The sequence below is a fragment of the Physcomitrium patens genome, chromosome 1 (assembly GCF_059467195.1).
Source record: "Physcomitrium patens ecotype Gransden chromosome 1, ASM5946719v1, whole genome shotgun sequence".
Classification (NCBI taxonomy): Eukaryota; Viridiplantae; Streptophyta; class Bryopsida; order Funariales; family Funariaceae; genus Physcomitrium; species Physcomitrium patens.
In genome coordinates this window covers 3,057,089-3,069,518 of record NC_143410.1, presented here as the reverse complement: position 1 = coordinate 3,069,518, position 12,430 = coordinate 3,057,089, and the positions used below count along the sequence as shown (strand labels likewise).

Here is a 12,430-nt window from a genome sequence, read left to right as displayed (position 1 = left end):
TATACCAGAACAACCATGGTCTTCTGTTTCTATGGATTTCATCACAGATCTTCCAAACTCAAGATCTTATGATTCTATATTTGTGATAGTAGATCGTTTCACCAAGATGGCACATTTTATGCCATGTACAAAATCTATCACAGGTGAAGAAACAGCTAAGCTTTTCATTGATAATATCTATCGCTATCATGGATTACCTAAAGATATCATATCGGATAGGGGAACTCAATTTGTGTCGAGATTCTGGAGGACTCTTTTCAAGATTTTAAAAGTGGACATAAAGCTATCTTCAGCTTTCCATCCTCAAACTGATGAACAAACAGAGCGCGTAAACCAAGTCTTGGAACAGTATTTAAGGTGTACCATCAACTACCAACAAGATGATTGGACAAACCTTCTGCCATTGGCAGAGTTTGCTTATAATAATACGGTACATTCCTCCACGCAACAAACACCTTTCTTTGCCAATTATGGCTATCATCCACGACTTGATACTTTTGATTTTTCAAAAGTTGATAATCTTGCAGCAGAAGATATGGCAAATCGGTTGTCAGAGTTACATGCAATAATGAAGGCGCAGTTGAAGAAAGCTCAAGAACGACAAAAGATAAATGCAGATGTATATCGTAAAGAGCAACCACAACTCAACGTGGGTGATAAGGTATGGCTACTTCGTCGCAATATCAAGACCACTCGACCTTGTGAAAAATTGGACTATCGTAGGCTTGGCCCCTTTTCTGTTTCTGAACAGATCAACCCAGTTGCATATCGGTTACATCTACCGGAGTCAATGAAGATCCATCCTGTATTCCACGTGTCTCTTCTTGAACCATATAAGACAGTGGATATACAAGGAAGAAGACAAATGCCACCGCCTCCTATAGAAGTAGATAATAATGAAGAATTTGAGGCGGAAGAGATATTAGACTCAAGGCGGCGCCGAAATAAGCTGGAATATCTTGTTCATTGGTGCGGATATGATATTAGTGAGCGCACATGGGAGCCATCCAGGAATCTAGCAAATGCATGAGCTAAAGTCAAAGTTTTTCATCAACGACATCCATCAAAACCAAGATGAAAACCTCTCTTATAAAAGAGACAAGATTGAGGCAAGATAACATTCAATTTCCTATCCTTGTTTGTAACTTCTTTGCATTTTGTGACGCTAATTAGATGGAGAGCCAACAACCAGCGGATTCAACTCAAGAACCTTCGTTTGCTGACTTACCGGATGAGACATTGCGATTGTCACAACCTTCAAGACGACGCAACCGAAATGAAGACCCTCAAGAACGACATGTTCTTCCTCGAATAGATGGTGAGATACAACGCGTTTGGTATCACGACCTTGGAAGAGATTCTCGATGTTTGGTGATATTATTGGAGATAGGAACGACTCTTGATGGTGTTTCAAATGTATTATTTGAAGGAAGTTATGAAGGCCTCAACAGTGATCAAATAACAGGGTGGTCTTCTCGCCTTGGAATGGGACACTATCGATGGCTAAGAGGACCCATCAACTATCTTCGAAGAGAACAAAGATCAGAGTATGTAGCAAATACAATTCGCCGCATATTAGATTTTCTCAATATATAATCACCGCTCCTCGTGGAACTCGTCCCTAGAAGGGGGGGTAATGTCACGGACATACATATAATTACCTATATGAATAGATAAAAGTATGTAAAAGTAGGTTAATTGTGTAATATCTTCTAGAGAAGCTTCTTAGAAGCTTCATAGACGCTGCTTTGACTTTATAGGAGTCTATAGTTGACTTTTAGGTTAGAAACTTGGTCAACAAGTTAGCCATGTGCCACGCATGTTGGAAGCTTAAAGAACAAGCTAACTACGTGGTCCATCCATAGAAAACTTGCCTTGCAAGCAAAGGCATGTGGCCTAGAAAGTCAACATATATTGGAGGTCTTATAGAACATCGCCACGTGGCTTCTAGTTAGATAGTATATATAGAGGCAAGAGTGAAGCCCTCTTCACTCTTGTCAACTCCTTTCTTGCTTCTAGTCTAGTTTCAAGGGTCTCTAGTTTTCTTGTATTTTGGCAATAGCCATTCCAGTTTCTTTCTTAATATACATATTCTTATTTTGTCCTATTTCTTTTTGAGAAAAGTCTCACTTACTCTTTAGCTTTCATCAAGTTCTTGTCCCTGACAACAGTAGGGCGGCAGGCGGGCAGCGGCGAGCAACGGCGGACAGCAGCGGCACGCAAGGGCGGGCAGCGACGGCGGCAGCGGCAGATTTGGCAGCAATTCGGCGTCTGTTTGGCGACAGTTCGAGGCGCAGTAGGGAGTAAGCAGAGGGTGGAGTTGGGCTGGATCAAGTATTCAGAGCAAGCAAGGCAGAGAGTGGAACAAGTGCTCTAAGCAAGCAACTAATGTGTGAGGGGCCAGCAAGAAGAAAAAAGATCATGATCCAGACAGTAAGCAAGGATAGCAATAGGTTTGAAGAGCCAAAGACTAGAGCAAAAAAAATTGTGATAGTGTGTAGAAGAGAATCGTACTGATAACGTGTTGAGAATGTTTAGAAAGACACAAGAGTAGTAGTAAGTCATACACACACAAGAGTAGTAGTAAGTCATACACACAAGAGGGTTTCTAAGAAGAAAGAGCTTCACACACACCTCTATTGATCTGGTTGTGTTTCGTATACAAGAAGAGAGAAGATAAGAGGATGAACAGTACTTCTCCACTAGACTCTAAATATTGTAACTATGGTAATTACTGTAGTCTACAGTAAATATTATGGAGAGTGTCGGTTACATTTAATGATCTCAACAGTGTTCAAAGCATCGCTGTGGTCGCTTTGCTTTTTTTTTGTTTTTTTTTTCGCTTCCTCGAGCTCCTTGAGCTTGTCAATACTCAGAGCTCAGTTCCTGATGAGCTTGTCAATACTCAGAGCTCAGTTGTTGATGAGACTGATTCCTCGTGCCGCAATCAGCAGCCTGAAGCATTTCTATTGTGGGTGAAGTGAAGGGCTTGGAAACCCCCCCCCCCCTTGAGTTTGCGGCTCTCTGTGGAAAGCCATCACCAGAATAGAAGTAGCTCTGTTTATAGCTCAACATTGCAATCAGTGAGCTCGCAAAGGCAGCGATCTCTCGGAATTGCCGAGCATGAACGAAATTAGTTATTATCGACCCAATGTCGAAAAGTAGTTGCGCTTCGACCTGAGCCGTTCTCCTTAATTGGTTGGTGCCCACCAGATTAGCGTTTGTTGTTTGTGCGATTGAGCCATTTTTAGGGCCAGGATTTTGATCTGGAACCAGAGTTTTCCATGTGCTTTGTTGTACCTTGTGCTTGTTCGTCGCTTCGGAATGTGTTGTGAAGCGGTTGAGCTCCCAGCGGGCTTCCACCGCGACACTGTGAGGCTCCTGACCTAGGCTACGAAGTTTCGAGGCGTGGGTGATTAGGGTTATTTATTTACTTGTTTTTTTTTGGTTTTACTCATTCTCTGTCTAAAGATAATTTAGCAGCCAATTTAGAAATTGACACAATGCTGTGCTGTAGCTCGACTAGAGTTTTTTCCATTTTGACGTCAGTAATAATGCACTGGCACGATGGGTTCTGATTATGCTCGCGGAACTGTTCTTCCTTAAGTTTGGGGAGGTAGAGATCCATGACTTATTTGCGGCATGCTTGAGGGATAGTTTTTTTTTCTTCTTCCTTTTTTTTTTTTTTTTTTTAAATCTTCGCTCTACACATGGCTTCACAGCATTAGATCACCAGGATTAACAATTCATTTTTCCAGATCCATCACTGGAGCCCAAAGGGCAGAATTATTGCCTACTCTAGTGTCTCCACACATTGTAGCACCTCAAGACCTGCTGCTGTTGTGTGGGTGTATTTAATACCTACTTTTGTGTGATTCTTCGGAAGCCAATTTTCTCTTTCTACTGCTTGGGAAGTGTTGAAGAGAAGCTTGTTTCTATGGAGTCTTTCAAACCCTAATTCTCGGGTTTTACTTTGTGGTGGTACGATTCAAGAGAAAATCAAGACTTTTGAATAGTTTGTTTTGTTCACTTTAACATCTATATTTCTTCTATGAACATCTATAATGTGGAAAAAGAGAAAAAGATATAGAACAAAGAAACTATACTCATGATACTATTTAAATATACAACTTGTTTTATTATTTCACTATAAAAATTATAGTTAGTTTCAAATGTAATTATTTATATATTTTATATACTTATAATTAATTAAATAATAAAACAACTTGAATTTGATAATAATAAAAATACAAAATATGTTTATAAATGTTGTTTTCTTACCATATAATTTTTTGGAACCTAAATTTATTAAATATTATATTTTTTATTGTGCTTATATGCTTTGTCCAACACTTAATTCTTCAATTGTATAAAAAGCAGATTTTTTTGTTTTTCTATCAAATAAAATCTAAATTTTTATAATATTTTTGAATGATAATAATAATAATAATATATTTCTATTTTTTTATATATTTTAAATTTTAAGAAAGATGTTTTTTCTGATATGAGATGTATTTATAAATAAAACATTTTTTTTACAAAAAATAAAACTACTATTTTTAATTTTTTGAATTTGTCAAATTAAAATTATAAGATATCATACTCAAATCTAATAAGATGCATTCTTTTAAATGACAATATATTAAATTTATTACAATTCTTTTTTTTTTTTTTTAATATAATTTTGTATTTATGTACTTATGTATGTATGTGTTCAATAATTAATATGAACATAAAATACAATCTACAAATTTTTCATTAATAACTAATTTTAATACTAATTTTTATTTTATTTTATAAGATATAAGAAAAATAAAATTTTATCAACATCATCTAAGTTTTTGTTCTAAGGATAAGGTCTAGTTTACCAATATAAATTTTCTAATTTTATTATGTTTTTATTTTGAAATACACATGTCATCACGGTAAGGAATGTAATAATGTATGTATAGTAATTTTTTAATATTACATTGATTCTCATGCATTTTTATTTTATTTTAAAATTGATATTCTTGGATTAAAACTCTTTTACAATGATAAATATATCAATACCATTTTAGGCAGGTGTGGTTACTTTGGACAGATAACAATGCTACATTCCCAATTGATATTGCTATACCCTTTGTGACCACCACACAACTTAAATTGAGTAAAAAGTGTGCTTCTACACTTAGGATGGATTTAGCAGCCCAATATTTAACTCCAATCTTGATCCAAAAATAGAATAAACTAAAAAAAATAAAATTTTGAATTAAACAAATTTTAAGACTAATAATCTATTTTTTGAAAAAATAGCTCACAACCTATTTTTTTTTTTTTATAAAATATTCATTGTCTCTCTTTTAACTATCACCCTTTCTTAAAGCAAAGAAATAAAAAATGCTCAAAAGAAAGAAGAATATTATTAGCTAGTTGTCTACAAGGAGATCTTAGGGATGTAGCAATATCAATTGGAGATGTAGCAATAACAATTATATATATATATATATATATATATATATATAAATTTAATTATTTTTTTGAAATAAAACATGATTTTTAATTTATTATTATTTATAATTTAAGAAAAAATAAATATTAAAAATAAATATTCTTTAAAAGTATATAATCATCTTTATTAAATTTTAAAAAAGTATATTGGCTATAGTAAACCTTTATAATAAGAAAATAGATGATTAAAAAAATACTTAATTTCATTTCAAAATTTTATATATAAATATAGGATTAAATTTTAAGATTAGTATAAATACAAGTAGGATTAAAAATAATTATTTTATTTATATTAAAATATATCTTTTTTTGGATTATATTAAACTTAATATTTTAATAGATAAAATATTAAAATTTAATATTAAATATTTGATAGTTCTTTAAAAAAATAGAATTTTTAATATAATTATAGAAATCAAATATTTAAAATAATTCTTATAGTAATAAAAGAGAGAACATTGAAAGAAAGAAATAACTAATAGGACTACTAAATATATGCGTTATAGAAATGAGGTGAATGTATTAAGCCTTGCATTTATTTATTTATATTTTACTTTTAATATAAAAGAAATTACTTTGCATAGTGCAATAAGTGCAATCTACTTTGATTTTTTTTAATCATTAAATACAAAGCATATATGTCATGACTAGTAGTGTTATGAATATATCTATTAAGCTACATTTTAGTCAACATAAGAACTTGCATAAATCAATTTGAGTTTGAAATTTGTTTCTATTAGGAACCACCATTTTTTATCCATGACATGTTGCTAGATGCACCATGTATAGAAATGCTCCAGCATTCTACAACTAATTATTGTAGGTACATGATATTTTATATATATATATATACATATATATACATAGATGAAAAATAATAATTAAAATGTATACGAATGAATTGATTGATTTCCTTTAATTTAATGATGAAGATTTTAAAACTATATCTACATATAAGAACCTTTAATATGTTGTATATCAAAATCAAATATATCTATCACAAAAAATATTTACATTCTATAAATTAGGACACCAATTTGAGATATATATATGTATATATATATATATATATATATACATAATTCAACCATTTTCTTTCTCTACAAACCATTGTAGTTTTTTTTTGCTTGATCAAAGTAAGGGGATAAAATTTAACTAGTAACCGTCAATGAGACCTTAAATTTATATATCTTAGTACTGGATTATTAACTTATTTTTTTTGTATTATTCTTTGAATATACTCATGACCAGTTTGAATTACTGAAACATGGAAGCAAAGTAACCAATCTACAAATATCGTGTATTGTTAAGAATATAAATGTATTTTTCCGAAAAGAATGGTAAAATATTTTCATTAAGAATAGCTTCCATTCACTGAAGGAAATTTTCAGGAAAAACAAATTCTACTCACATGGATTGATGGATACATAGGTAGACACTGATCATGATCAGTGTGAGAAAACAGCTACGAAACGTTAACATGAATTTGAAGCTGTGGATGTCAGTTCGTGCGGAAAAACAGTCACCGGATCGAAGCTGATAGAAGTCAGGATGCCATCGTTATGCATGAATCTAGTGCTTCTTTCGCGCGACGCATTGCGAAGGTCGCCGACCTCGACCAGATTCAGTATCAGTTGTCGTCGTTGTTGTTGTTCGATCACAATCTCTGCGGAGGAGGCTTCGACGCACGTCGAGAACGACGCGGTCAAAGCAGACCAGGAGACTGCGGAACCGGAAGAAAGTTGTCCTAATGACGGTGGTGGAAGCCTGCTTCCAATATTAGGACGCCAGTCCCGACGAATCCTTCAACGATGCCCATTTGAATGTCGAAGGACCTCCATCAGTAGCTCGGTTCTCGATCCCACACTATACGAAACGCACAAGGCGCTGGAGTACTCTGTAGCTTTGTGAGCGATCGGGCGCTGAATCCGACACAGACGCCGAGGTCACTGTCATCTGAAGCTTGAACTTCGGCGTCCAAGAGGATGACATTTTCAAGTGCCGGGATCATCATTTGTGGGGCTCGGTCAACCCCATGCAAGATACGAGTTTTCTATGTGGGTTTTGTACTTCGTGGTCTTCTCGCCGCACTTCAATCAATTTGCTTATAGAGATGCGAGTGGAGTCCCCACCGGTCCTGCACACCTCAGCCTGTCCCGCAGCTTTCCTCCCTCGCATCCCAGTCATTGGGTTCTCTCCAGGTTTTCGGCTCCATGATTGCCGTTTATCTCCGCTGGTCCTTGACTGGAGCTGGAAGGTAAGTGCGAGCCTTGGACGTTCGAGTAGTGATATCCTGCAGTATCTGATTCTACACAGTTTGATGCTTTGATTTTTGGTTTCAATCTAGTGTGTTGGTATTCTTTGAGATTCAACTAGACAGAGGTTCGTCTACGTTGCATGTAGGTCTCCAGGCCATCCTGATTCCGTGCAAAGTCTGCTTGCCTCTCGGCTCTTTTAGTCTTCGCGGGTTTAGTGAAGGTTTGCTTCTTCTCCGCAGTCTGAGCGTTCAGTAATATGTAGAGGTTGAGCTGTTGGAGCAGTTAGTAATGCTGTCTTCGTAATTGCGCTTTAATTTAGCTACTCTTTTTCGAAACGAGACTCTCCTAATGCAGGACGAAACTAGAGCAGATTCGTCCTCACCATATGGCTGAGTGCAGCCTCTGTTGAACGTTTCCTTCCCCTTCATGCTCGTCGTGGTGATGGCCTGATACCTCCTTCTGTGAGCTCTACAATCATCGCTCTCACATTCCCGTCTAACAAGAATTCAAGCGGAGCTCTAATCTCAAGAGTCCACGACAAGTTTTTCCCCTTCACGTAATCTACAATTATTAAGGCCTGTCAAGTTTCGAGTGCTGCAATTCAACTAGGTCAGTGCCATTCCTCCCGTTTTTGTGCTTATCTGGTTTGGTGCCGCATATGAGCAACATTCGTGTTCCTGATGCTTTGCGGAATAGTTTATTTAGGAATCTTGACCCACCTCTCATTGTGATCCTCGTGAATTTTTTAGTTATGGAACGCGAGACCGAACTAACTCAGTCATGGAACTCTGAGATCACACGCGTGGACGAAAATGGAGGGGTGCTCCAAGGCATACCCCTTCTTGTGGGCGGGGAAATGCGAACCTTCAGCTTGCCTGCACCCCTCGATGATGACGGAACCGATGTCTCTCTCAAGGATTGGCAAGTAGGTCCCGGAGGTAACTCCACGGACCGCGAGCGCAGGGGAGTTTACCCCATCAAACCATTCAAAGGCAGCGTACGCATGCGGTTCACACCGATGGAGCCTAGGCTAGATGAGGATCAATATAGTTCTCAGGGGCAGTCCTCGCCCGAGCTCTTCGAAACCCCCACGACGCCCCGCACACCGCGAGCATCGTCAACTGGAACACGGAGCAACTCAGCCTCGCCGACGAAGTCTTTCCGGCATCAGGGAAACCCACCTGGAATTAATTTTCAGTCGCTGCAACCAGAAACTCCATCTGGAGAATCTGATTTTTCGCCAAACAGGGATGCTCACCACCAACAGCAGAACATCACCTCAATTGACGTCAGCGAGACTTCTTCCCCTCGAACGTCGGGAATGGCATTCGATGCCTGCATTGATGGAATAAGTCCAGACGAAGTAACACCCGAGAACGCCAATCTCCGCTGCCGATCACAGCGCGGAAGCTCACGGGGGAATTCATTGCGGGTCTCTTTTGTGGAGAAGACCGAGGTTGCACCTGAGCCACGTCCAAGCCCCCCGATAAAGATTCGACACACGTTGAAGAGTAGGTCGCTTCGGGAGCCAAAGGAGGTGAAGATCTCGCAACCGAAATGGGAAAGCTCCACCAAGATCAGCTCCCACCCGACACCCTCTCCAACGCCGAAGCCGACTGTGCATGCACCTAAGCATGGGGTGCGACCACGGAAATCATCAACTCCTGGTGCCAAACCTCGAGCGCACTCTCAGCCAACCCCTGAGATTGTGCCAGAGCCTCACAGCAATCTCTACTCGTCGGCGGGGAGAAGCTTTGGCTCGCAGCGTCACTCGAGAAGGTCCCCAGACTCCCAGCACTTCAGCGGTGAGAGCGACAAGCTGTATGACTCGTCGTCTCAGGAGCTGGGAACCTCCTCAAACGAATCTGGTCGAGAGAATGTGACGAGCTTGAAACCCAATTCGCCGTCCTATCGCGTCCGAAGCAATCGCAAGCAGCAGAATGGCCGTCAACAAGTGGACGACCCAGATGAGGTATCACAACACATCTCAATCACGTCTATGGATACAATGGCATCTAGACCAGAGTTACTACGCTTGTTGTTTTCGAGGTCGATCGCGTTTGGAAGGAAGCTCATCTGATCCGATTGAGTGCAGGATACGAAGGGGGTGATGTGCGGCGGCGGATTTGGTGACACCAAACTCAGCGCCGAGTTTGTTCGCCTTCTGAGCAAGCTCTGCCGCGTATCGATTCCCTCGCCGAAACAACCCGATTGTTTAAAACCGGCGCTTCAGCAAAGAGGACGCAGTCTTGAGAAGAGCAACTCAATGCCAGTTAAATGGGATCAGGCGAAGGATGTCTCGCCCATGCGGGAAAATTACGCTGTGATTGGGCGCCGTGACAGCCTGAGGCTACTGTCCGAGCGATGCTCGACTGCGCCGGCGCCTACTTACAGTGTGGACAAGCCTCGCAAGATTCGAACGCACGGGCCTCACATCCACTTCTACAAATCCATCTCCAAGAATCTCGACCTCAAACTGAGGTCTGCCACCCTTTCCTTCCACACTTGAGTCCACACATCTTCATGTGATCTTACACATCACGCTGTTGCACATCAAAGTTTGCATTCCAGCTGGATAGTCTTTAACTTGCAACATTCACATTCTGAGAACTCGTCACCATGCTCCACCATACTAACGGGTTTCAGTCGTTAGATCTGCAACTTTTCTGTTGAAAATCTCGAGGGTCCACCTCTGAAACCTGTCGTGGAGGACTGACTGCTTTTAAATGTTATGATATCATTCAAGTAATTCATGTCATACTTGTAGCTTTTTTGTCTGATAATTTAATCTGGCCTTCTCTCTCTTTTCAGGAGCTAGGACGGTGATGGCGAGACTCAAGTAATCTCGGTGCTTGCTCAAATGGGTACTACGCAAGAAAGCCCGTCAATAAACAGCCAAATTCAGCAACCGAAATGGATGCTTAAGGTGTAGTCACTCATTGGACTTATCTACAACTTCGTCATTTGGAGGCGGCCAGATATGTCTTGAAGCATCATATATCATGTCATACAATCCATAAACAAAAAAGAGTGACGTGTACATATATTCCCTGGTGAGGCGCCCCCTCAAACATGTTAATCTCAGTTGTGATCGCTGAATCCGTTTTCTTTGATGAGTCTAAAGAAAACAAATTCTGTTTTGATCCTCCATGAGAACCCATTTCTCATAAGAGAGGCTTCCTGCAGACTAGCTGCAATATCGGTGTATAAATTATATAGGAATCTGTAAGCTGGAGAGAGGCTTACAGATTAGAGTTGGATTAGGGTTACAAGCCCCTTTGAACTGCACTTGGTTTAGGGTTTCGGAGGACGCTTCAGTCGTTGTATTCTACTTTCTGGGACAAACTGAAAATATGTTTGTTCAAAATTCTACCAATCATTCTCGAATGGGTGTTCTTGTAAACGTTTTTTTTGTAAGACTGATTCAATCTTAGAAAGAATAAATTATGGCTTTGGAGGTTTTGGTCTAATGGTATAATGTCAATGAGCAGTAGATTCCACCACAAATATAATAAAAACACTATTTTTTACTTGAGTAAATGATACTAGAGTACTGAATGAATGAATAAATGAATATATTGTTTAATTTGGACTATTCTTTCAATCATTCTTCTTATTGTATAACTTTTTAAATTTCAGTTTAAAATAAAATTCCCTAAGAACTGTTGGGTGGTCACCCCCCTTTTTACTTTGTACACATTTTTGTGCCATGCATCCCTACATACACACAATAAAACTCTTATTTCCAATAAAAAAAAGTTTTAAGATAAATTTACAATAAAATATTTTTAAAATGATAAAATTAAATATAAAAATACGATTAAAAAAAATTCAATCAATAAATCATATTTAAAAATAAAATATCAAAAAATCAATTAATTCTACAACTTCAATGTTTTAATACTAACCAAATAGATTGCATAAACATGTTACTTTTAAATGCAATTAGATCAAATAAATAACATTATATATATATATATATATATATATATATATATATACAAGAAATTATATTGAATATTAAATAATTTTAAAATAATAATATAGAACCATGATATAATTTTATATTGTCTAGCATTTTAATATAGTTGATATTTTAATATTAAATGTATTTGACAATAGACATTTTGGAAATTTTTATTTTTCATTATTTTAATAGAAATAAAAAAGTCTCAAATTTTTAATAGGTTTTAACATTCGCTTGCAAATAGAAAAAAAATCTTTATTTTATGACCATATTGAGGTGGATTTTAAAATTTTTAATTGCATTGATTAATTTAGGGAATTTTTGGGTGGAAACCCCTCTTTAACAAGTAGATATCCTTGTATCATGTATCTTTGCATATACACAATAAAACTCTTATTTATACTAAAACATTTTAGTACAAATTTATAATAAAATACTTATGTGCAATGGTGTATGGGGGGTTTTCTTTTTATTAAATTATATAGAATATCATATTACATTCCATGTAATTCTTTTATTTATTTTAAAGTTCTTAATAATTTCATTTAAAGAATATATAACTGTAAATTTATTACTAGTTTGTTACAATAGTCTATTATACTTGAATTCGGACAATATCTATATTAGCATGCATTTTGATAAAATCAATTTTTGTACATAGTTATAAAATTAATATTTTTAATTTTTGCTATTAGATCCTACCATTAAATCTAAT

At 37.1% G+C, this 12,430-nt stretch overlaps 1 protein-coding gene across 1 annotated transcript; it reads left to right on the top strand.

The window, feature by feature from the left end:
• The first annotated feature begins 8,087 nt into the window (after window positions 1-8,087).
• On the top strand, window positions 8,088-11,149 carry LOC112280029 (uncharacterized). Its single transcript, XM_024514951.3, has 4 exons — window positions 8,088-8,357; window positions 8,498-9,720; window positions 9,844-10,229; window positions 10,560-11,149. Exons 2-4 carry the CDS (start codon window positions 8,500-8,502, stop codon window positions 10,564-10,566), a joined length of 1,614 nt encoding a protein of 537 aa, XP_024370719.1. The 5' UTR covers window positions 8,088-8,357; window positions 8,498-8,499; the 3' UTR covers window positions 10,567-11,149.
• Window positions 11,150-12,430: the final 1,281 nt, after the last annotated feature.